General features: G+C 30.9%; 1 protein-coding gene across 2 annotated transcripts in view; it reads left to right on the top strand.

The window, feature by feature from the left end:
• The window catches only part of fbln1 (fibulin 1), a 77,779-nt gene extending 56,455 nt beyond the window's left edge, over positions 1 to 21,324 (top strand). For both annotated transcript variants that reach the window (XM_051099642.1, XM_051099640.1), the window contains exon 17: positions 20,270 to 21,324. In XM_051099642.1, the coding sequence (XP_050955599.1) occupies positions 20,270 to 20,409 (140 nt within the window). In that variant the 3' untranslated portion in view covers positions 20,410 to 21,324. The remainder of the gene's footprint in view (positions 1 to 20,269) is intronic.
• Positions 21,325 to 22,530: the final 1,206 nt, after the last annotated feature.

Here is a 22,530-nt window from a genome sequence, read left to right as displayed (position 1 = left end):
AAATAAATAAAAAGAAATTGTTCAAAATTGTAAAAAAAAATAATAATAGAATAATTACCAAAATAATTTTAATAATAATAAACATTACTTTTTACAGTACAGTAGTAAAATTAACATTTTTACGACTACCACTACTACTATATAATGAAATAAGAAACATTTAAAAATAAGAATTAAACTTATAAAATATATATAAATTATAAATGGACTTAAATAAATGAATAATAAATTTCAGTTAAAAAAAAATAGTGGAACAATAAAACAGTGTTTCTACCATATTCAAAAACCTACATTAATGTTACGTTATAAACATTTATAAATGCTAAAAATCAAATACAATAAAACTAATAATAATAATAATAATAATAATAATAATAATAATAATACATTTTATAAATAAAAATAGAACAGTAAAATAATACTTTTACAATGTTCAAAAACCTACAATATTAAGTTATAAATATTTGTAAATACAATAAAATATTAATAACATAAATATATAAATATTAATATAAATACTACTACTTATAAATTAATAATATAAATATATAAATATTAATATTACTATAAATATTAAGAATAATACATTTCAGTTAAAAATAAAAACAAAGAATTGTAGAATAAAACAATACTTCTGTATCATATTCATACCTTCGATAATAAAAATAAATAAAACAATTATTTAAAAATGTTATAAAAAATTGTCCATTAAATACAACGTTAATAATAAACATTTAAAAATAAATAAAAAATTGGTTAAAAAATGTCATAATAGTAAATTAATTAACTTCAATAATATAAATAATAATAAACATTACTTTTTACAGTATAATAGTAAAATCACAATTTTACTACTATATAATAAAATACGAAATGTAAAAATACAAATTGACAGTAATAATAAAAAATAATATTTTTACTGTACAAGAGTAAAATTAGAATTTATAATTTATTATAATTTATATTTCATAATTTGCCTGACTTAATAATCACACTAAAACTGTTTCGATTTTCCTTTGATCGCTTGTGCCACAGTCAGTCGTACCACAAACGGGTGTAAAATAAGTGGAAGAAAGAGAAAATATTATGACATAAATAACGTTCCCTTTTTAGTTACTATAAACAGACGAATCAGCATAAAAGATTCTTTAGAGCTTCCTCAGAAGGCTTGAAACTCCCAGTGACTGGCATTTGTTTTGGCCTCGTAATGCCCGTTTCTGTCATCCACACGTTTGTGCAGCAGTCACGAGTGAGTGAAAACACAAGCGTGTCTATGGTGACCATCTGAAAGCATCAGAACAGCAGCAGCCGTGTTTGTTTTTAGCGCCGCTCTAGGTAGGTTGACTCAGGGTGGTGCTCATCACTACAAAGTCAACATTTTGAGAAGAGAAGAGAGTCTTTGACAGGGTTTCTGCAGGTTTTATGAAGGTAAATTGAAGACTTTTTAAGACCAAGACAATTAAGGCATAATTAAATGGAATAAGTCTCTAAAGGTAAAAATCTTGTATTAGTATTGCTTCAAAGTTTAAAAATACAACTTCAACCAAATTTAAAAAGTTTTTTTCATTCATCTTACAAAATATAAATAACATTTACAGTTTGTTCTGATCATACTGCAAAAGTCATGTTCTTTATAAGCATTTTTGTTTGTGTTTGTTTTCCCCCAGTACAAATGTCTAAAGATCAAATCAATATGCAAAATTCTGAGAAATAAAGGTAGAATTGCAAGATATAAACTCACATTTATGAGGAAAAAGTCCCAATTGTGAGATTTAAGCAATTATGCGAAAAAGAGTCAATTGCGAGACAAACTCAAGGAAAAACATTTGCAAGAAAAAAGTCAGAATTGTGAGTTTTTATCTCGCAATTCTGACTTATTTCTCACAATTGAGAGTTTATGTCATGCAATTCTGAGGAAAAGTCAGAATTACGAAATACAAACTCTCATTTGTGAGGGAAAAAAAGTAGGAATTACGAGATATAAACTCAGTATTGTAAAAAAATAAAAAATAAAATAATAATAATAATAATAATATTAAAAAAAAATAAAATTGCAATTGTAGAATTGCAAGATATAAACTATTATATAAAATAATATATATAAAGATATAAAATTACGAGAAAAAAAAAGTACAAATTCGCAATTATGAGAAAAAAAGTCCAAATTATGAGATTTAAGCAATTATGAGAAGAGTCAGAATTGCAAGATACAAACTCGCATTTGCAATAAAAAAAGTCAGACTTGTAAGTTTTTATATTATTTCTCGCAATTGAGAGTTTATGTCATGCAATTCTGTGAAATAAAGTCAGAATTACGAAATACAAACTCATTTGTGAGGGGAAAATGTAAGAATTGTGAGGTATAAACTCACTATTGTTAAATCAAAAAAAAAAAAAGTAGAATTGCAAGATATGAAACTATGCAATAACTAGAAAAAAGTCCAAACTGTGAGATTTAAGCAATTTCGAGAAAAAGTCAGAATTGCGAGATACAAACTCGCATTTGCAAGAAAAAAGTCACAACTGTGAGTTTGTCATGCAATTCTCAGGTAAAAAGTCGGAATTACAAAATACAAGCTCTCATTTGTAAGGAAAAAAAAGTAATTACGAGATATTATCTCACTATTTCGAGAAAAAAGTAAGAATTACAAGATATATAAACTCACTATTTCAAGAAAAAAATTTCGAGATATAAATAAAAAAGTCAGAATTGCAAGGTATAAACTCACTACTGTTAAAAAAAAAAAAAAAAAAAAAAAAGTAGAATTATTTCCCGCAATTGAGAGTTTGTCACGCAATCCTGTGGAAAAAAAAGTCTGAATTACGAAATACAACTCTCATTTACGAGATATAAACTCACTATTTCGAGAAAAAAAGTCAGAATTGCGAGATATAAACTTGCAATTGCGAGAAAAATGTCAGAATTAAGAGATGTGAACTTGCTTGCAAGAAAAAAGTCAGAATTGTGAGTTTTTATCTCACAATGCTGACTTTATTTCTTGCAATTTCGAGTTTTTATCATGCAATTCTGAGAAAAAAGTCAGAATTGTCACAAAGTTGCAATTAGCTTTTTTTTTTTTTTTTTTTTTTTTTTTTTTGTGGCGGAAACAGGCTTCACTATGCTCTTCTGTCATTTTTTGCCAGAATTTTTTTTTTTTTTTTGGCCAGAATTTTGTACTTCATCAGAATGGTATGAAACTTGGCAAAAATTTAGCCACTTGCTATGTGAACTCACAATAAATAAATAAATAAATAACAGACATGATTCAAAAAGGTTAAACGGTCCTTGTAAAAGTCACACTTGTGTTTCTGGCAGTCAAAAAGGTCCCACTGGAAACAAAAGTGAAACTAATTTCTTTAGTTTTGGAACTAAAATTTGGAACACAACTTGTTTAGATTTATTGCCTTTGATTTGCATGCAATTTTAGAGTGAAATATGTTTTGGAAAATATATATATATATATATATATATCCTATACAATTTGAAAAAATAGTATTTTTGTGCATTTTTCATACCTTTTTTTTTTTTTTTACTTTTTAAAAACTTTTTTTTTCCAAAATGTTTTTTTTTTAAATCATTTTCAGCTCTCAGCTCAAAAACAGGTTATTAATTGATTATACATACTGCATAAATACAATGTAGTACCATAAAATACTCTACAAATACAAAATATTAAATAAAAAACACTATCAAACTAAACTACAGTACATTCATCTCATGGAAAAAAAAAAACAAATTAGGGTTATGCATGACTTCATATGTTTATTTTGCATTTCAAGCAAATGTATCTTTGGATGTTTAGATATTTGTATTGGAAAACAAAACACAAATACTGAGTAAGATATTCATATTTTGCAGTGCATGCAACATTTAAAGCCATGACTATGAACGTAAGATTTTCTGCTCCGATTTTAGGCCTTAATTTGTGGGTGAAGGGCGACTTATGACTTTATAAGACCCGCAGAAACCCAGCTTTGAGCCGGACGGTCTGGGAAACACTTTCTCGTGTGTAATTTCCACGTTTTATTTGTGGCGCTCGATGCAAAAAAGTGTGTGTGGTCCGAGCGGCTGGGAAAGGAGGTCCAGTCCGTTGCATCAACGCTTTCCTTGTTGACACGAGCTCCTCGGCGAGGATGAATCCCTGGCGCGGGACACCGATGACGTCTGGATAAGAGAAATGCAGGCCTGGAATAGCCCAAAACTGCGGTGACTTCCTGGACTACCACGAGCATGAGGAATGTACCGACATCCATAGGAGCGGACGGTGGGAAATCAAACGCCGTGGCATCTTCCCCTGAGCGGCTCTCAGTTTGGCTTCACTTCGGACCGGGTAAAAAAAAAAAAAAATGCAGGATAAAAAAAATTCCAGTCGGTGGAAACATCTGGTAGGGATATGCACCTGTGGTCAGCGGCCGCTCCAAGTGATGCAATATTTGAGCGCAGGGAAGTTAACGCTGCACACGGAGGCGACGGCAGAGACATGCTGTCTGTGATCAGGTATGTGACGTTGGCTACTGCTTCTGTCCTTCACACAGACCGGAGGAATTTTAGCGAAGCGTGTCAGAAATGTAGACGCCGTGGAGGGACGAGGATTCGCTTTGCATTAGCCGTATAGCCGGAATCTGAGTTGGAGTTATTTAGTGAATCGGTTCATTTAAATGAAGCGGTTTGACAAAACATTCATTTGAGTTCCTGCATGGCAAATTGATTTTTTTTTAGCTAAATGCTGCTGTTCATCACTCTCCTGCGATCAAAATTTGACAAAACTTTTAGTAGATATATGCATATTTATTGTCTTTTGCCACCATTAAAACAGACTAAAACAGGGTTCATTTGGGATAACTGAGCCATTTTTGAGATGACTGGAAAAAAAAATGGACCAATTACCCCAAATGAAACCTAGTCTGTTTTCATGGTGGTGAAAGACAGTAAATATGCAAAGTAAATATTAAGCCACAAAAAAAAAAAAAAAAAAATTAAATGCAGTGAAATTCACTGAATGAATCAGATTTTTAAATGCTGTACATGTAATAGCAAAAAATACTAATACATATAAAATATGTTTTTAAATTCTGCATTTTAAAAATCTGAATAAATAGTCCAAAATTAAATTAAATTAAAAATAAATATTTTAAATATTTAATTAAATGCAACTATTAAATACAATTGTGTAGCAAGAAAAAAAAATATATATATATATATATATATTTTTTTTTTAATCAGTATATACATATTGTCTAAAATATACTTAATTACATGCAAGAATTACATAGAATAGCAGAAATTTTTAACACAACAATATAATACTACTATAATAAAATATATAATATACTAAAGTATATTTAATTATATATACATATATATTAATATAGTCTATATATATATATATATATATATATATACATTCATACATATAGTCTAAAATATACTTCATTACATGCAAGAATTAATATATTTAAATTAAATGCAAATAATTAATTGCTAAAATTAAATAAAATATTGATATAAATGTATTTTAAAAATCAGAATATATAAATATTGATTAAAATATACTTATGTATATTTAATTAATCGCTACAATTAAATAGAATAGTACCGCAAAACAAATCTAATTCTTATAAAATATTTTTATATAAATGTATTTTGCAAAAAAAGATATAAATATTGTCAAAAAATATATGTAATAAAATGTTTGCATTTACATATATTTAATTAAATGCAACTAATTAATACAATAGCCATTTACAATACAGCAAAATAGACATATATTAATATAAATGAAAATATAAAAGAAAATATATTAATATAAATGTAACAAATGTATTTTGAAAATCAGAATATATAAATATTGTCTAAAATATACTTCAAAAAATGCAATAATTACATTAATTAAATGCAAATATTTAATTAAATGCTAGAATTAAATAGAACAGTATAGCAAAACAATTCTAATACATTTTATAAAATATATTTATAGGGTTGATTCAGGATAACTGAGGCATTTTTGAGATGACTGGAAAAAATGATCTAGTCTGTTTTCATGGTGGTGATTCACTGAATGATTTAGATTTCTAAATATTGCACGTGATAGAGAATATTTTAGGACATTATTTGATTATTGCATTAGCGCAGACGTAAATATAGAAATGCTGTTACATTAATGATGAATAGCATTTAAAAATACTGATAACCATTTCAAAAATAAATACATAAATTAAATAGCTGTTTATTCTGACAAAACCTCTTTCAAGAAATTTTGCATTTTGTCAGGGCATCTCATATAACAACAAACAGAATTTTAAAATAATTGTTATCATTTATTAAAAATAAATTATTAATACACATAAAATACTTTTTTTAAATACTGCATTTTAAAAATCTGAATAAATATAGTCTAAAATGAAATTAATAATTAAAAATAAAATTAAAAATTATAAATACATTTTTTGCATTTACATATTTAATTAAATGCAACTATTAAATACAATAGTATAACAAAAACATAAAATGTGTATATATGTATATATATACACATATATATGTATGTGTGTATATACATATATAAAAAAATACATGTATGTATTTTAAAAATCAGTATGTATAAATATTGTCTAAAATATATGTAATTACATATGCTAGAATTTAGTAGAATAGTATAAATAATAAATATATTTATATATTTAATAATAAAAATAATAAAATAAAATATTTATATAAATGTATTTTGAAAATCAGAATATATAAATATTGTCTAAAATATATTTAATTAAATTTTTGCATTTACATATATTTAATTAAATGCAATTAATTAATACAATAGTGCAGCAAAAAAGACGATAAAATATATTTACATAATTTTTATATTTTAAAATTTATGTTTATACATTTTAAAAATCTCACTATATTGACTAAAATATACTTAATTACATGCAATAAATAATATATTTAATTAAATGCAAATATTTAAATAAATGATTGAATTAAATAGAATATTATAGCAAAACAATTCTAATACATACAAAATATTTATGTAAATGTATTTTAAAAATCAGAATATTTAAATATTGTCTAAAATATACTTAGTTACAAGCAAAAATTCAGTATATTTAATTAAATGCAAACAGTTAATTAAATGCTACAATTAAACAATAGTATAGCAAAACATTTCTAATACATATAAATGTATTTTTAAAATCTAAATATATAAGTATTGTCTAAAATATACTTAATTGCATGCTAAATTAAATATTTAATTAAATGCAAAAATTGAATAAACTGCTAGAATTAAATAGAATAGTATAACAACCATCTAATACATATTAAATATATTAATATAAATGTATTTTGAAAATCAGAATATATACTGTCTAAAATATGCTTGATTACATGCAAGAATTAAATATATTTATTTAATGCAAAAATTCAATTAAATGCTAGAATTAAATAGAATAGTATAACAAACCAAGTCTAAAACATATTATAAATTATATTAATAAAAATGTATTTTGAAAGTCAGAATATATAAATGTTGCTTAAAATATATTTGATTAATGCACTGGAATCTTGCCATTATAAAGCTTAAAATAAATAAATAAATAAATATTCTCAAAATACAAGCAGAACATTTTTGTTAGTCATTTGTAAGTTCATTCTTAATTTTCCTAAATGCAACTAAGAATGAATGATTTATATAAAATTCCAGTGAATCATTTTTTTTGTATAAATCATTCATAAAGCCATTCATACATAAAGTCGCATTCATTTTGAGAATGAACTTCCAAATGACCCGCACAAATTAGCTCTGCTTGCGTTTCATGAATGATGCCCACTGTTTGGCCTACGAGAAAAGATTTTCTGACTCATTTTGACTCTTTTAGGGGGCTGAACAAAAAATATGACAGCATTTTGCTGAAGAACTGCCACTTAGCCAGGTTTAGGCCGTTCACCGTTGCCATTTTATCCATTTCACTCACCGTGAGGACCGGCTTACGCCCCAGGAAGGGTCTTCGGAGGACTCTTTATCTAATCTAAAAAAGCACAAAATAACAGCAGGACGTTTAGCCGCCACACGCTGAAGCCAAAGGGGAGCGTCTAACGCATCGGCCTCTGGATAACAACAGATCAGAGAATGAATCACAAAATGGCACGGCATTAGCCGCACAATGAGCCGGACCAAACCCACGAAGACTCCTCAGCTGAGGGATTAGCAGTGCAAATGAAAGCCTTTCTCTCGACCGTGGTGGTCTGCAGCCCCCGCAGACACTCTTCACTCACTGACAGCGCAGCCAGAGACCCGCTCATCCATCAGCGCTGATTCATCACGCGCCCTGACGCATCCAAGGGCGGCGGCCGCGAGGAAGCGAGGAGACGCTACGCCAGGAGTCATACAAGAGAACGGGACTTCTGATGATTTAACGTCAACATGAAACATATTTAATGTTTTTTAAAGAAGTCTCTTCTGCGCACCAAGCCTGCATTTATTTGATCCAAAATATAGCAGTAATATTTCAAAATATTTTTACTACTTAAAATAACATTTTCTATTTGAATATATTTTAAAATGTAATTTATTCCTGTGATCAAAGCTGAATTTTCAGCATCATTACTCCAGTCTTCAGTGTCACATGATTCTTCAGAAATCATTCTAATATGCTGATTTGCTGCTCAAGAAACATTTTATTATTATCAATATTTAAAACAGTTAAGTACATTTTTATAGAAATTAATACTTTTACTTATCAAGGAAGCTTTAAATTGATCAAAAGTGATGATAAAGACATTTATAATGTTACAAAAGATTTCTATTTCAGATAAATGCTGTTCTTCTGAACTTTCTATTCTTCAAAGAAACCTGAAAAAATTCTACTTCACTGTTTTCTACATAATAATAATAATAAATGTTTTCTGAGCAGCAAATCAGAATATTATAATGATTTCTGAAAGATCATGTGACTGGAGTAACGATGCTAAAATTCAGCTTTGAAATCACAGGAATAAATTACATTTAAAAATATATTCAAATAGAAAACAGTTAAATAGTTAAATATTAACAATTTTTCGAAATTTTACTGTTTTTGTTGTACTTTGGATCAAATAAATGCAGGCTTGATAAATGAAGAGACTTCTTTAAAAAACATGAAAAATCTTACTGTTCAAAAACTTTTGACTGGTAGTATAAAACATAATCCAAACCCTTCAATCTATCTAATAACCATATCAAAACCAAAAATAAAACAAACAAAAATTTAAATGAATAAATCAATAAACTTTAACAATTTTTACTATTACATATTGACGCATATTTTAATTTATATTTATCATTTAATAAATATTTATATATTTTAAAAATGTTTGGTTACAGTTTGGTCAGTCATGATTTAACTATTATTGTTGACTGAAATTGTGTAAATAAAATCATTGAAAGTGACATGAATATGATATGACAAAATACTACTAATTTACTATTTCTAACTCAAAGTAATTTAGGAAATAAAGTAAAATAAATAAAACATATTTCAAACCATTATTGCTAACTAAAAATCCTATAAATCAAAACCATAAAAATAATAAAGTAAAAATATTATATATATATATATATATATATATATATATATACACACTACCGTTCAAAAGTTTGGGGTCAGTACATTTTTATTGTTTCTTTTTTTTTTTTTTTTTAAGAAATTAATACTTTTATTCACCAAGGATGTATTAAGTTAATAATTAAAAGTTTATTAAAAGTTCATAATAAATAATTTACATTGTTATAAAATATTTATATTTTGAATAAACACTGTACTTTTTAAACTTGTTATTCATGAAAGAATCCTGAAAAAAAAAAAAAAAAAAAATCACAGGTTCCAAAAAATATTTGGCAGCACAACTGTTGATATTATCCAACATTGATCATTCTAATAATAAATCTGCATATTAGAATGATTTCTGAAGGATCATGTGACACTTAAGACTGGAGTAACAAAATTCAGCTTTTCATCACAGGAATAAATTCTATTTTAAAGTATGTTAAAATAAAAAACATTATTTTATATTGTAAAAACATTTTGCAATATTACTGTTTTTTTTCTATATTTTTAATCAAATAAATGCAGCCTTGATGAGCATAAGAGACTTCTTTAAAGACTATTACAAGTCTTACTGACCCCAAACTTTTGAACGGTAGTGTATATATATATATATATATATATATATATAAAAATGTATAGCACAAAAACTAAACATTTCACCTTTAAATACCACTTCAACTTTAAATAAGCAAAATAATTCATTAAAAATAAAAGAATGTTATTTTGTTCACATTTTCTAATTTATGTTTGTCTTTTGCTGAAAATGTCTGTCTTTTAAATTTAGTATAGTACATATAGTACAAACTAGTAATATTTTGTCATGTCAGGTTCAAAAAGTTTACTCTAACTACGTATTTTACTCATTTTAGCCACATAATTTAAGCCAACAAAAATGTTAAATTTAAAGATATATATATATATGTGCATCAACTATAATTATTAAAAAAAAGTAAAAAAAAAAAAAAAAATTTACTATCCTATGAAGACCTGTAGGTGGCGGCCTTGAGCGCTTCAATGTCAAGTACTCAAATACGTTATTTATTATTGACTGATCGCTAATTCTGCGTTGCGAGTATTTCAAATTCCCGGGCTGAATTCCCAGAATGCCACACCAGCAGAGTTTAACGCCGAATAAACTGCACTTCAACTTTCAGCGATACAGGATACAAGCGATCAATTGTAAAACATGACAGTGCGGTCGAGTTTTCAATGGAGGTAAGACTGGAACAAACATTCCAGCTTCAGTCCGACGAGTGGACCGCAATGATTCACTGCTAATTGAGCTTGAGACACCAAACCACACATGTGGCCTTTCAAAGAGCAAGTAAAAGTCATGTCCTCTTTCCAGTTGTTGAGGGCCGGCTGAATAACGCAGCCGCGCTTCCCAACAGCCCTCGTGTGGTGCGGCGTTGGGGGTGAGTTTACCGGGCGTCCCGACACAGATAAACTTTGGCATTTCGGCTATGTGGGCCGACTCTGCTGCCCTTTCCTGCATAACCCATCAGCTAGCATGTCATTATCCAATACTGTGGTCGAGCAACTCATTCCTCGCATTTGTCCCTAGTGTTAAACCTGCCCATTTTGGATCCTGTCATACATTTCCTCTCAGAGCTGGAGTGACCAGAAAACCAGAAATTGCACTGTTTACATGTAAACCTTCAATATCGCAACCCACGTAGCCATTGAGGATGACGAATGGCTGTTGGCATCGACTCGACTTTGTTTTGTGGCAAGTATGTACACGGCTAACGTGCATTTAACTAAAGCTATTTGCAGTCTTCGTGCTCTTTAATGGCATTTCGAAATGAGCGTGGGAACGCATTTGCGCAGCTTCATGGTTTGGAACGCCACCGCAGACACATTCAGCATTTACTTCTAAACAAAACAATGCTGGGTGATTTTAAACTTCCTCAAACATTTTGTAAACTCCCTAGAACTTGCTTCGCTTCTAGACAACTTGAAGGTGAATAATTCGTAAGGCAACACAAGAACACATTCCAAACGCTGTTGCGAAAATAAGCTATTTTTGTACAGCTAAAATAACTGGAAAAGTTTCAGAGCGTGTTACGCCACAATAATGCAAGAACGGATGTTGAGTATGCACATTTTCAGAGTTTTAGACTGAAAAATGTAACATTTTGAATTATTTTTTTAATTTACCTTATCAGAATGGTACGAAATTTGGTGACTTTTGTGGCACTAACCAAATGAACACACAGCAAATCTCTGGGGATGACTAAAAAAGGCTAAATGATTTTACGCAAAAAAGTCACACTTGGTCAAAACTGACCTGCATATGAAATCAAAGGGAAACATGAAAAATACCAAATACAAATTGGCTATAATGAAGTAGTTATAACATTTTATAATGTCTAAATACACATCCATATGCAAAACCTAATAAAATTTATGAATTAATTAAATCATTCTGCTTCCTATATTAAGAAAAAACACATACATCCTTCTTCTACATTTTTTAAACTTACGTGCTAATTGGGAAACGAGTATAAGCGGCTACCTCTGAAACACTTTTTTGATTGAAAAGATTTTTCTAATATGTTATTAGTGTATATGGGTCAAAGACGAAACAGAATACTGCTTTAAATAATTTTTCAAAAATAAAATATTAAAAAGTTTTCTGTTTAATTTAACCGTATTTTTGTTTTTGTTTTTCTCAGCAAAAAATAAATATCATACATTTTTCCCCTAATTTACAGAAGACACCCACTAAAATGTCATTTCGTGTAACAATCTTGTAAGGCATATTTACAACAAAAATCACAAAAATGACATATTAAAAGACAAATTTCTTTCACCCCAAATACTAGTTGTAATTCTACATTTTTAAAATGTGCCACTATCCTAGGTTTTGCCCATTTGTCAGTAATATTTGTTTACTCATTTAAAACACGATAAAATTGAATATGTTCCCTTATTCTTTTATATATTTTAACATGTACAAGTCAGAATAAGCATGTTGTAGGAATGTTTACATAAGTATTGTGTTACACTGAATGACAGTGTGACATTATTTCAACCAAATTTTGACATTTTATTCTCCAAAAACATCATAACGTCTTTGACCCATATAGAAAAAAATGGTGCATAATAAAGATGTGAATATTGTCTAGTACCATGAAATACAAAATATCAAAGAATAAACATCATCGCAACTAAGGCTATCACTAACGATTATACTGGTAATTGAGTAATCGGATAATCATAATTCATATATAGCAAACAATAACTTAACTTAAAATACATATAAAATAGCAATAAAGGAAAAATTGGTTAAAATAAAGTGTCTAAAGCATGTAATCATATGGTTTCATTGAACAAAACCGTGAAAATGCATAATTTATTATAAAAAGTACATCTAACGTACATTATGCATTATATCAAATTCCTGCAGAGGGTGCTAACGGCCTGACGATTGTTTTTACACTTTACAGCGTGATCTAATCCTTGTTTAATACTGACTAAACAACATTTAATTCAAATGTCCACTTAATCTAAATATTCGGCCATTTCTTTAAGACAGAAATGCTACAGCCACTGTCATTTCTTAAATACATGGACATCAAAACATGAGCGTTTGAGCTTTTATTTTGAAATCGTGATGAACAGTTAGCATATTGAGAAAGATAATGATGGATTCTTACAAATTAAAATAATGAAATGGTGCATGTTGAGTTCACAGATGAACATTATAATAAACCCAAACTCACAGCAATATGCACACATGTAAATGATAACTGTTTGTGTGGAGCAGCATTTACAGCGTTTTAATAACTAAAGCGCATATATTTAACCTGTATCGCATATATTTATTTAATTAAATCGTAGCATTTGTGAATTTGCAATATTATGCTGCTTTATTATGATTTCAGATGGGGTGAATATATCATGCAGCATTAAAAAAAGGGTCTAATAATGCATTTCATGGATTCAGACGTGCATCGAAATTTTTTATAAATCGAGTACTCGGATTGAATCGAGGAATCGTGACAGCCCTAATAGCAACAAAATACAGTACATTCACTGCATTAAAAAATAAAACTGCTACGCTTATGACCGCTTAAGGCCATGTTTTTTTTGTTTGTTTTTTTTACATAAAAAAAAGCACAACTAACATACATTATGCATTATATCAAATGCCTGCAGAGGGCGCTAACGGCCTGCCGATTGTTTTTACACTTTACAGCGTGATCTAATCCTTGTTTAATACTGACTAAACAACATTTAATTCAAATGTCCACTTAATCTAAATATTCGGCCATTTCTTTAAGACAGAAATGCTACAGCCACTGTCATTTCTTAAATACGTGGAAATCAAAACATGAGCGTTTGAGCTTTTATTTTGAAATTGTGATGAACAGTTAGCATATTGAGAAAGATAATGATGGATTCTTACAAATTAAAATAATGAAATGGTGCATGTTGAGTTCACAGATGAACGTTATAATAAACCCAAACTCACAGCAATATGCACACATGTAAATGATAACTGTTTGTGTGGAGCAGCATTTACAGCGTTTTAATAACTAAAGCGCATATATTTAACCTCTATCGCATATATTTATTTAATTAAATCGTAGCATTTGTGAATTTGCAATATTATGCTGCTTTATTATGATTTCAGATGGGGTGAATATATCATGCAGCATTAAAAAAAGGGTCTAATAACGCATTTCACTGACTCTACGAACTGCTACGCTTTTGCTACGCAAACGTCACCTTTCTCTAGTTGACCAAAAGGTGAAAAGGTGACAGTTATTAGTCACAATTTGACCTTTTTAACAAGTCCAGCTGTTATGTCTGATCATAGCTGGCCGCAGAAATATTTGCAGAGGTTTTAGCCCTTTTACTCTTGTAATCGCTGACCGTGCTGTGGTTTGAAAAGGCTGCTGTGATGTGGTCCAGTATTAACATCAAGTGACATTTGACTTCACCAACAAAATGCTTTACTTAAATTAAGAGTGTATCATATTGGTCCGTGGTGCTGTTATACATTACGCAGGCATAAACCACATAAATGTCATTTAAGGACATAATATATATGTGATTTGCTCATTATGATGCCTTTAAGCTATGAAATCAAAACCAGTCCAGCTTCGCCAACCTAAATATGTGAAAGGAACATTTTTTTCCCCCTCAAATGAACTTGGTCTTCATCTTCAGAGGAGTGAGTAAATCTATTTTTGTGATAGTAAGAAATAAGAAATCCATCTTTATGAAATATTTGATTATGCTGTGTTGCTGTCACGATGCTAAATGTTTCTTGGGTAGATCAAACTCACTGTAACTTATAAATTTATTATGCTACGACAGGAATAGTTTAACCAAAAAAATAATATTTTGATATTGACTCACCCTCATGTCCTGTCTCAGCTTCTGATTTCTGTAACAGTAAGCAGAAGACGATATATAATCCTGCAGAAAGGATAAAAAATATCACAAAATTATGATGAACCTGGTGCACATGACTACTGTATTAAGTTAGAGTCTTTTGAAGTCAAATGAACTTAAACGACATCCTTTGTTTACTTACAATTCACCTGTCTGTTGGCTAATGATTTAGCGCATGATAGTTAATACAAAATGCTATTGGTTCCTGCGCGTCACATGATCAGTAATGACGCTTCACTTTTGAAAATCGTATTTTAGTATTTAAAGGAGAAGTCCACTTCCAGAACAACAATTTACAAATAATTTACTCACCCCCTTGTCATCCAAGATGTTCATGTCTTTCTGTCTTCAGTCGTAAAGAAATTATGGTTTTTGAGGAAAACAGTTTAGGATTTTTCTCCATATAATGGACTTGATTGTGCCCCCCGATTTTGAACTTCCAAAATGTAGCTTAAATGCAGCTTCAAAGACTCTAAACGAACCCAAGAAGAAGAGTCTTATCTAGTGAAACGATCGGTCATTGTTTTCGAAAAATAAAAACTTGTATACTTTTTAAGCACAAAAGCTCGTGTAGCACAGGCTCTGGGATGCGCGTTCTTGAACGATTTGTTTATTTTGAACGAATCTTTAACATGACTCAGGAAGAACGATGAACGCATGCGCAACATCCTATTAGGTTCTGGAATTAGTTCACCTGTTTCGAGCCTTCGGGTTTTTCGAGTCGTTCGTTCATCTTGTGGGGCTGTCACCTGATGCTGATTTTGGTAAAATTAACAAAATGACTCGAAAAAAAAGATTCGTTCATTTTGCTGCAACTCCAGTGTACTCCAGCTCAAAAAGGTAGAGTATGTCGAAAAACTCCATGTTATTTTCTCCTACAACTTTGTTGTACCCTTTTGTTTGTAAACCGCGTTTTACTTACTTGCACTTTCTTAGTCTTTGCACGTTTGCTTTTTAGACACTGGGTCTGTAGTTCCATAGTACGTGAACACGCATCCCAAAACCTGTGCTACACGAGCTTTTCTCTACAAATTTTTATTTGACCGATTGTTTCTCTAGATAAGACCCTTCTTCCTTGGCTGGGATCGTTTAAAGTCCTTTGAAGCTGCATTTAAACTACATTTTGGAAGTTCAAAATTGGGGCACCACTGAAGTCCATTACATGAACTAAAATGCTTTCCTCAAAAAACATAATTTCTTCACGACTAAAGACAGAAAGAAATGAACATCTTGGATGACAAGGGGTTGAGTAAATTATTTGTAAATTGTCGTTCTGGTAGTGGACTTCTCCTTTAATTTTTAGTTTAACTTAAGAGTCCTGTTAACATAAGAGTAGGAAACTTGTTAGTTTAAAAGCATTAGCCGTGGACATGGATGAAACAAAGCTTTTCGCGATTCTGAATCAACTCAATCAATTCCAAAATGATTCACTGTTTTGAATAGCTCAAAACATCCCACAATAGCGACAGCTGTTGGTCAAAATGGTGTAAATGCAATTGAAACAGCTTGAACGTGTAAACACACCTTTTACAAACTAATAATGAATGTTTTATGAAATGTAACCTAGTAAATGTAATATACAAATCTTTAAATAATACTAATTTATATAGTGTTTTTGGCACAACTTATTTAGGTCTATTTGAAAACAATTAACTATTAGTCTGCTTTTTTTTTTTTATTATAGAAGGTTTGCACTTACGGCACGGTTTTGTCAGTTACCCGGATGCGCGACATACTTGAATGTAAACAACAGCACAGATTGCACGCCTAATGTACCACTGAATACGCTGCTCTGCTAATTTATGCTGTCTAAACCACGGAAAAAATGTGTGAAAGCTGCTAAATCATATAGAGAAGGACTTCATAAGAAGGAAAGGGCACAATATTTTGACAAACTAAATTTAATAGGTGGTAAAGATACAAACAAGAAGTATTAATTAAGATATTAGCCTATTATTTCACCTACCTGACCGGAAATAACAACGAACACAAATGTTGTAAAGAATCTTGCCCTGGAAATCCTGGTTCAGTTTGGCCAACCACAAATGCCTTGTTCCTCAGACAGTTTTTTGCATTCTTCTCCTTGATTTGTTTTAAATTTTGGCAGAACTCCAAATGTTTTTCCCGGTCTGACCGATTAGTACAGTCCAAAACATGACAATAATAACCATTTTCAGCAGCAATAATCAGCAAAATATGTAAGTTTTGCTTGGTTCAGTGGGATTGTTTACGCTCAGTGGCGTCAATACGGCCGAATGATGACGCATCGTGAAAACACACTATACACACGTTTATTAAAATTCATTAAAACTAAACCAACACTTACCTGAGACCATTGCAACGAAGAGTGTTTTGCTGAAATCATGTCACTTGGGCCATTTGATACACGCTTCGAACCACTAAATGGAAACAAACGATTAGCAAATGTTTCAACACTCCATGAAAGTACATAGAATTTGCATTAGATGCCCTCTCAGCAGATTACAAGATGAATTTACAGTCGTTTTTGTCATTTTACGTAAACCAATTAATCCAAGAGAGTTATAGAAACAGGATGAGAGCAAATACAGCTTAACTTGCTAAATGTCACTGAAGCCCCGGCGAGAGATGCGGCGCTGACAGCCTTTATAAACCCAGCATTTCTGTCTCCTTCATTTATTCACTTTCAGAAGGTTTTCCAGCGTTCTTGGCTCATTTGAAAGATCCTCGCTGTAGTCTGCCAGGCCTGTAACGGAGGATGTCTCGCTGTTTTCTTTGTTTCTGTAACAATGAGCGTCGCATCCATCATTTAGCTTTAGTATGTGCTGCTCCTTTGAGTCGCTGTATAATGGCCGTGAATTATTCTTATTTTCATAAACTTTGTGTCTGTTATGTTACCACCACTTATTAGAGGCCCAGACATAATTATGACAATGTTTTGTCTCTATAAATGACAAAAGATCCATAATTTTAAACTTCAGAGCGTACTTTAAAGCCAAAACATTAACTAAGGACAGACACAAGTACGCAAATGCAGATGTTAACGCTTGGCCAATGCAGTGCATAGTTTAGCTTGTGTTTTTAGGTTACTGTACTCAAGTTTCTTTAAAAAGTCTGTGCAAACTGTTGCTCCGCAATGACGGTAGTTATTCTCAAGGAGAAAAGGACAGTTTGCAAACTGGGTCAACCGCAAAGTAACTTTCTTATGACGCCGTTTTAATAGCAAGTTAAAAAATAAAACAAATCTAAGATTACGAGATTAAGGTTGTAATATTTCAAGTATAAAGTCAAAATACTATGAAAAAAGTCGAAATACTACGAGAATAAAGTAAAAAAATTTTGAGAATAAAGTCAAAATATTTCGAGCATGAAGTCGAAATACTACGAAAACAGAGTCAAAATAGTACGAGAATAAAGTCGAAATACTACGAGAATAAAGTCAAAATATTTCAAACATAAAGTCGAAACACTACGAGAATAAAGTCGAAACACTACGAGACTGAAGTCTAAATACTAGGAAAATAGAGTCAAAATATTAAGAGAATAAAGTCAAAATACTACAAGAATAAAGTTGAAATACTACGAGAATAGAGTTGAAATACTATGAGACTGAAGTCGAAGTACTATGAAAAAAGAGTTGAAATATTACGAGAATAAAGTCGAAACACTACGAGAATAAAGTCGAAATATTACGAGAATAAAGTCGAAATATTACGAGAATAAAGTCGAAACACTACGAGAATAAAGTCGAAATATTACGAGAATAAAGTCGAAATACTATGAGACTGAAGTCGAAATACTATGAAAATAGAGTCAAAATATTACGAGAATAAAGTCGAGATACTACGAGAATAGAGTTGAAATACTATGAGAATAGAGTTGAAATACTATGAGACTGAAGTCGAAGTACTATGAAAAAAGAGTTGAAATATTACGAGAATAAAGTCGAAACACTACGAGAATAAAGTCGAAATATTACGAGAATAAAGTCGAAATACTATGAAAATAGAGTCAAAATATTACGAGAATAAAGTCGAAACACTACGAGATAAAGTCGAAATATTACGAGAATAAAGTCGAAATACTATGAAAATAGAGTCAAAATATTACGAGAATAAAGTCGAAATACTATGAAAATAGAGTCGAAATATTACGAGACTGAAGTCGAAATACTATGAAAATAGAGTCAAAATATTACGAGAATAAAGTCGAAATACTATGAAAATAGAGTCAAAATATTACGAGAATAAAGTCGAGATACTACAAGAATAAAGTTGAAATATTACGAGAATAAAGTCGAAATACTATGAAAATAGAGTCAAAATATTACGAGAATAAAGTCGAAATACTATGAAAATAGAGTCGAAATATTACGAGACTGAAGTCGAAATACTATGAAAATAGAGTCAAAATATTACGAGAATAAAGTCGAAATACTATGAAAATAGAGTCAAAATATTACGAGAATAAAGTCGAGATACTACAAGAATAAAGTTGAAATATTACGAGAATAAAGTCGAAATACTATGAAAATAGAGTCAAAATATTACGAGAATAAAGTCGAAATACTATGAAAATAGAGTCGAAATATTACGAGAATAAAGTCGAAATACTATGAGACTGAAGTCGAAATACTATGAAAATAGAGTCAAAATATTACGAGAATAAAGTCGAAATACTATGAGACTGAAGTCGAAATACTATGAAAATAGAGTCAAAATATTACGAGAATAAAGTCGAGATACTACAAGAATAAAGTTGAAATACTACGAGAATAAAGATGAAATACTACGAGAATAGTATAGTAGTAGAACTTGAAATGCAAACTTTCCTTTTTGTCGTGGGAATTGCAAACTGTGCATGAAGTCAGGTGGGCGCAACTAGTATTTCCGCTCACATACTTCAACTTTTCACACGGCTTACATCGAAACACTCCCAACTCAAAACTACTTAATGTTTTGTAAAACTGATGGCTAGTTCTTATAAATTGGTACAATCTCATTCATACATTTTCATATGATCCGCTTACACCTCACTGACAGCTACGTTTTTGGTGGACCTTCATGTGTACTTTTTTCATACAAAATTGCCATCTCAGAAAATAGTCCCAATTTTCTCATGAGTTTGCTAAACAATAAACAATGTTTCTAAACAGTGGCCTAGTCTGGAAACGAAAATGTCCAAGATACAATGTGACTTTTGTCAACTGATTTGAAGTAAAAACAGATTTGGATGACATTTAGCTGTGGTATGAGTGTATGAATGCTTTTTTCTGACTGTATTTTATCATCTACAGGTGTGGTCAGACAGGTGAAGCCGCTGGTTGGTCCTTTGAGCACCGTACTGAAGCTGGCCATGAACTACGTCACAAACGGAGTCGTTTCTCACCGGAACATCATCAATGTTCATATCTACGTGTCCGAATTCTGGTTCTAAAAGCTTCAACATCAACCTTTCTGTTTGAGTATATTTCAGGTGTCCATTTATGAAACAAACAAAAAAAAAAAAAACACATTAGAATGCATCTTTCTGAATGAATTTACTTGAGAAGCCTAAGATATTTTAGTTTTCAAAGACTGTATCTTCAATATAAGTGCATTCTGACTTACTGCACTGGCAGATTTTGTCTAAATGAAAGACAAAATTCACTTATATTGAAGATGTGTTCTTTGAAAATCTTATGTTTTATGCAGTGTTGCTTATCAAGTAAATTTATTTTAAGAATTTTTAGATATTTAGATACTGGAAAATCTGATTATGGCAGTGCAATTAGTTAATTAAGGCAAACTAATTGCTACTTTAAGGAATAATAAACAATTCTGTCATCATTTATTCACCATCATGTCGTCCACTTGACTTTCGTTCTTCTGTGGAAATCAAAACAAGATGTTTAGCATTTAGTATTGTAATCTCTAGATACGATTAATATGATTAATTGAGTGAGATAATCTCTAAATGGACACCTAAAATCACAAAATGCTTTTATCCAACTAAACAAAACTAAAGTTTTACAAGAGGCACATGTTACACTAGGACAGATGAGAAGGTTGCATGATGGGAGCGATGCCGTGCTTTAGACGCCACCGTGTTTTTGGTGGAATAAACATCAGTTGCTGCTCTGAGTTTATTGTAAAATGTAAAAGCATGTTTTTACTTATTTCCCACTGGTTTCTTGAAGGAGTTTCTGTGAGTTGATGCGAGCTCATCCTTCATAGGGCTGAAAGAAAGACAAATGAATATGGAGTTGACGACTCGACACTGATTGTATGCTTGTGTAGACACACTTTGCATTGCTTAATGTATTGTATGTATCACCGACTGTGTCATTAAAAACGATTTTTAGATTTCTACTAAAAATAGTGTGTTGAATATTTACTTGCATTAAAAAAAAACAGCATTACATTACTTGCTCACCAATGGATGTCAATGGGTGCCGTCAGAATGAGAGTCCAAACAGCTGATAAAAACATCACAATAATCCACATGTAATCCACACCACTCGAGTCCATCAATTAATGTATGTTTGTAAAAAACAAATCCATTATAAGACAGTTTTAACTTCAAAGCTAAAATGCGAGTCCATAATCCAAAATAATGCTTTCTCCAGTGAAAAAGTAATCTTGTCTGAATCAGGAGAGAAATCTGCACTGATCAAGCATCAAAGCCAAAACAGCTATAAACAAATATGTAGGTGGATTTTGATATGAGAGGACAATGGGAGATGGAAGAATCATTGTTATGGATTATAAACTTGTATTTTAGCCTAAAATAAAAGGTTTGGCGTTAAAAATGTCTTGATGGATTTGTTTCTTACAAACACGCAGCTTTTGTCTTCACAAGATGTTAACTGATGGACTGGAGTGGTGTGGGTTACTTGTGGATTATTGTGATGTTTTTATCAGCTGTTTGGACTCTCATTCTGACGGCACCCAATCACATCCATTGGTGAGCAAGTGATTGAATACTAATGAGGGATTCAAGCGCGTAGCGCTGAAACCCTGTTGTAACTGTTAGAATAGTCACAGATCAGCAATCTCCACGTAAAGCTGATTGTGCAGTCCAAACCGTAAGTCGTAGAGACTTGAAACTTGGAGAAATAGTAGTACTCACATCACCTACAATGTCACCAAGACTCGCCCCAATAGGCCTGACGTGGGCGCTACAGCGAACAAAAGTATGAAATCGCTCAGATCTCCTAAACCGTCAGTCACAGGCTCAAGTGTCTTACGTCACTGGAATCCTTGGCTCACGCCAGACACATTTTTTGGGGGTATTTAGGATTTATTGCAAAACCAAAATCAGTGCATTAAGATTCTCTGGAGAGTGAATATACATAATTAAAAAAAAAAAAAAAAAGTCTAACTTTCGACTCCCCATCGAAAGGGACGCCAAAACGTTTGAAAGGGGGAGGGCCACTTTCAGTAAAATGCCTATAACTCCTAAACAAAATTGGATACAGTATCTTTGCCAAATTCGACACACTTATGTAACAGTTCAATCTGAGGTTGCAGGACAAAAATAACGGAGCTTGGCCACTTGGTGGTGCTATAAGAGGGA

Source organism: Labeo rohita, chromosome 25, assembly GCF_022985175.1.
Source record: "Labeo rohita strain BAU-BD-2019 chromosome 25, IGBB_LRoh.1.0, whole genome shotgun sequence".
Taxonomy (NCBI): Eukaryota; Metazoa; Chordata; class Actinopteri; order Cypriniformes; family Cyprinidae; genus Labeo; species Labeo rohita.
The sequence above is the reverse complement of the archived record's forward strand: the minus strand, read 5'-3'. Positions and strand labels throughout refer to the sequence as shown.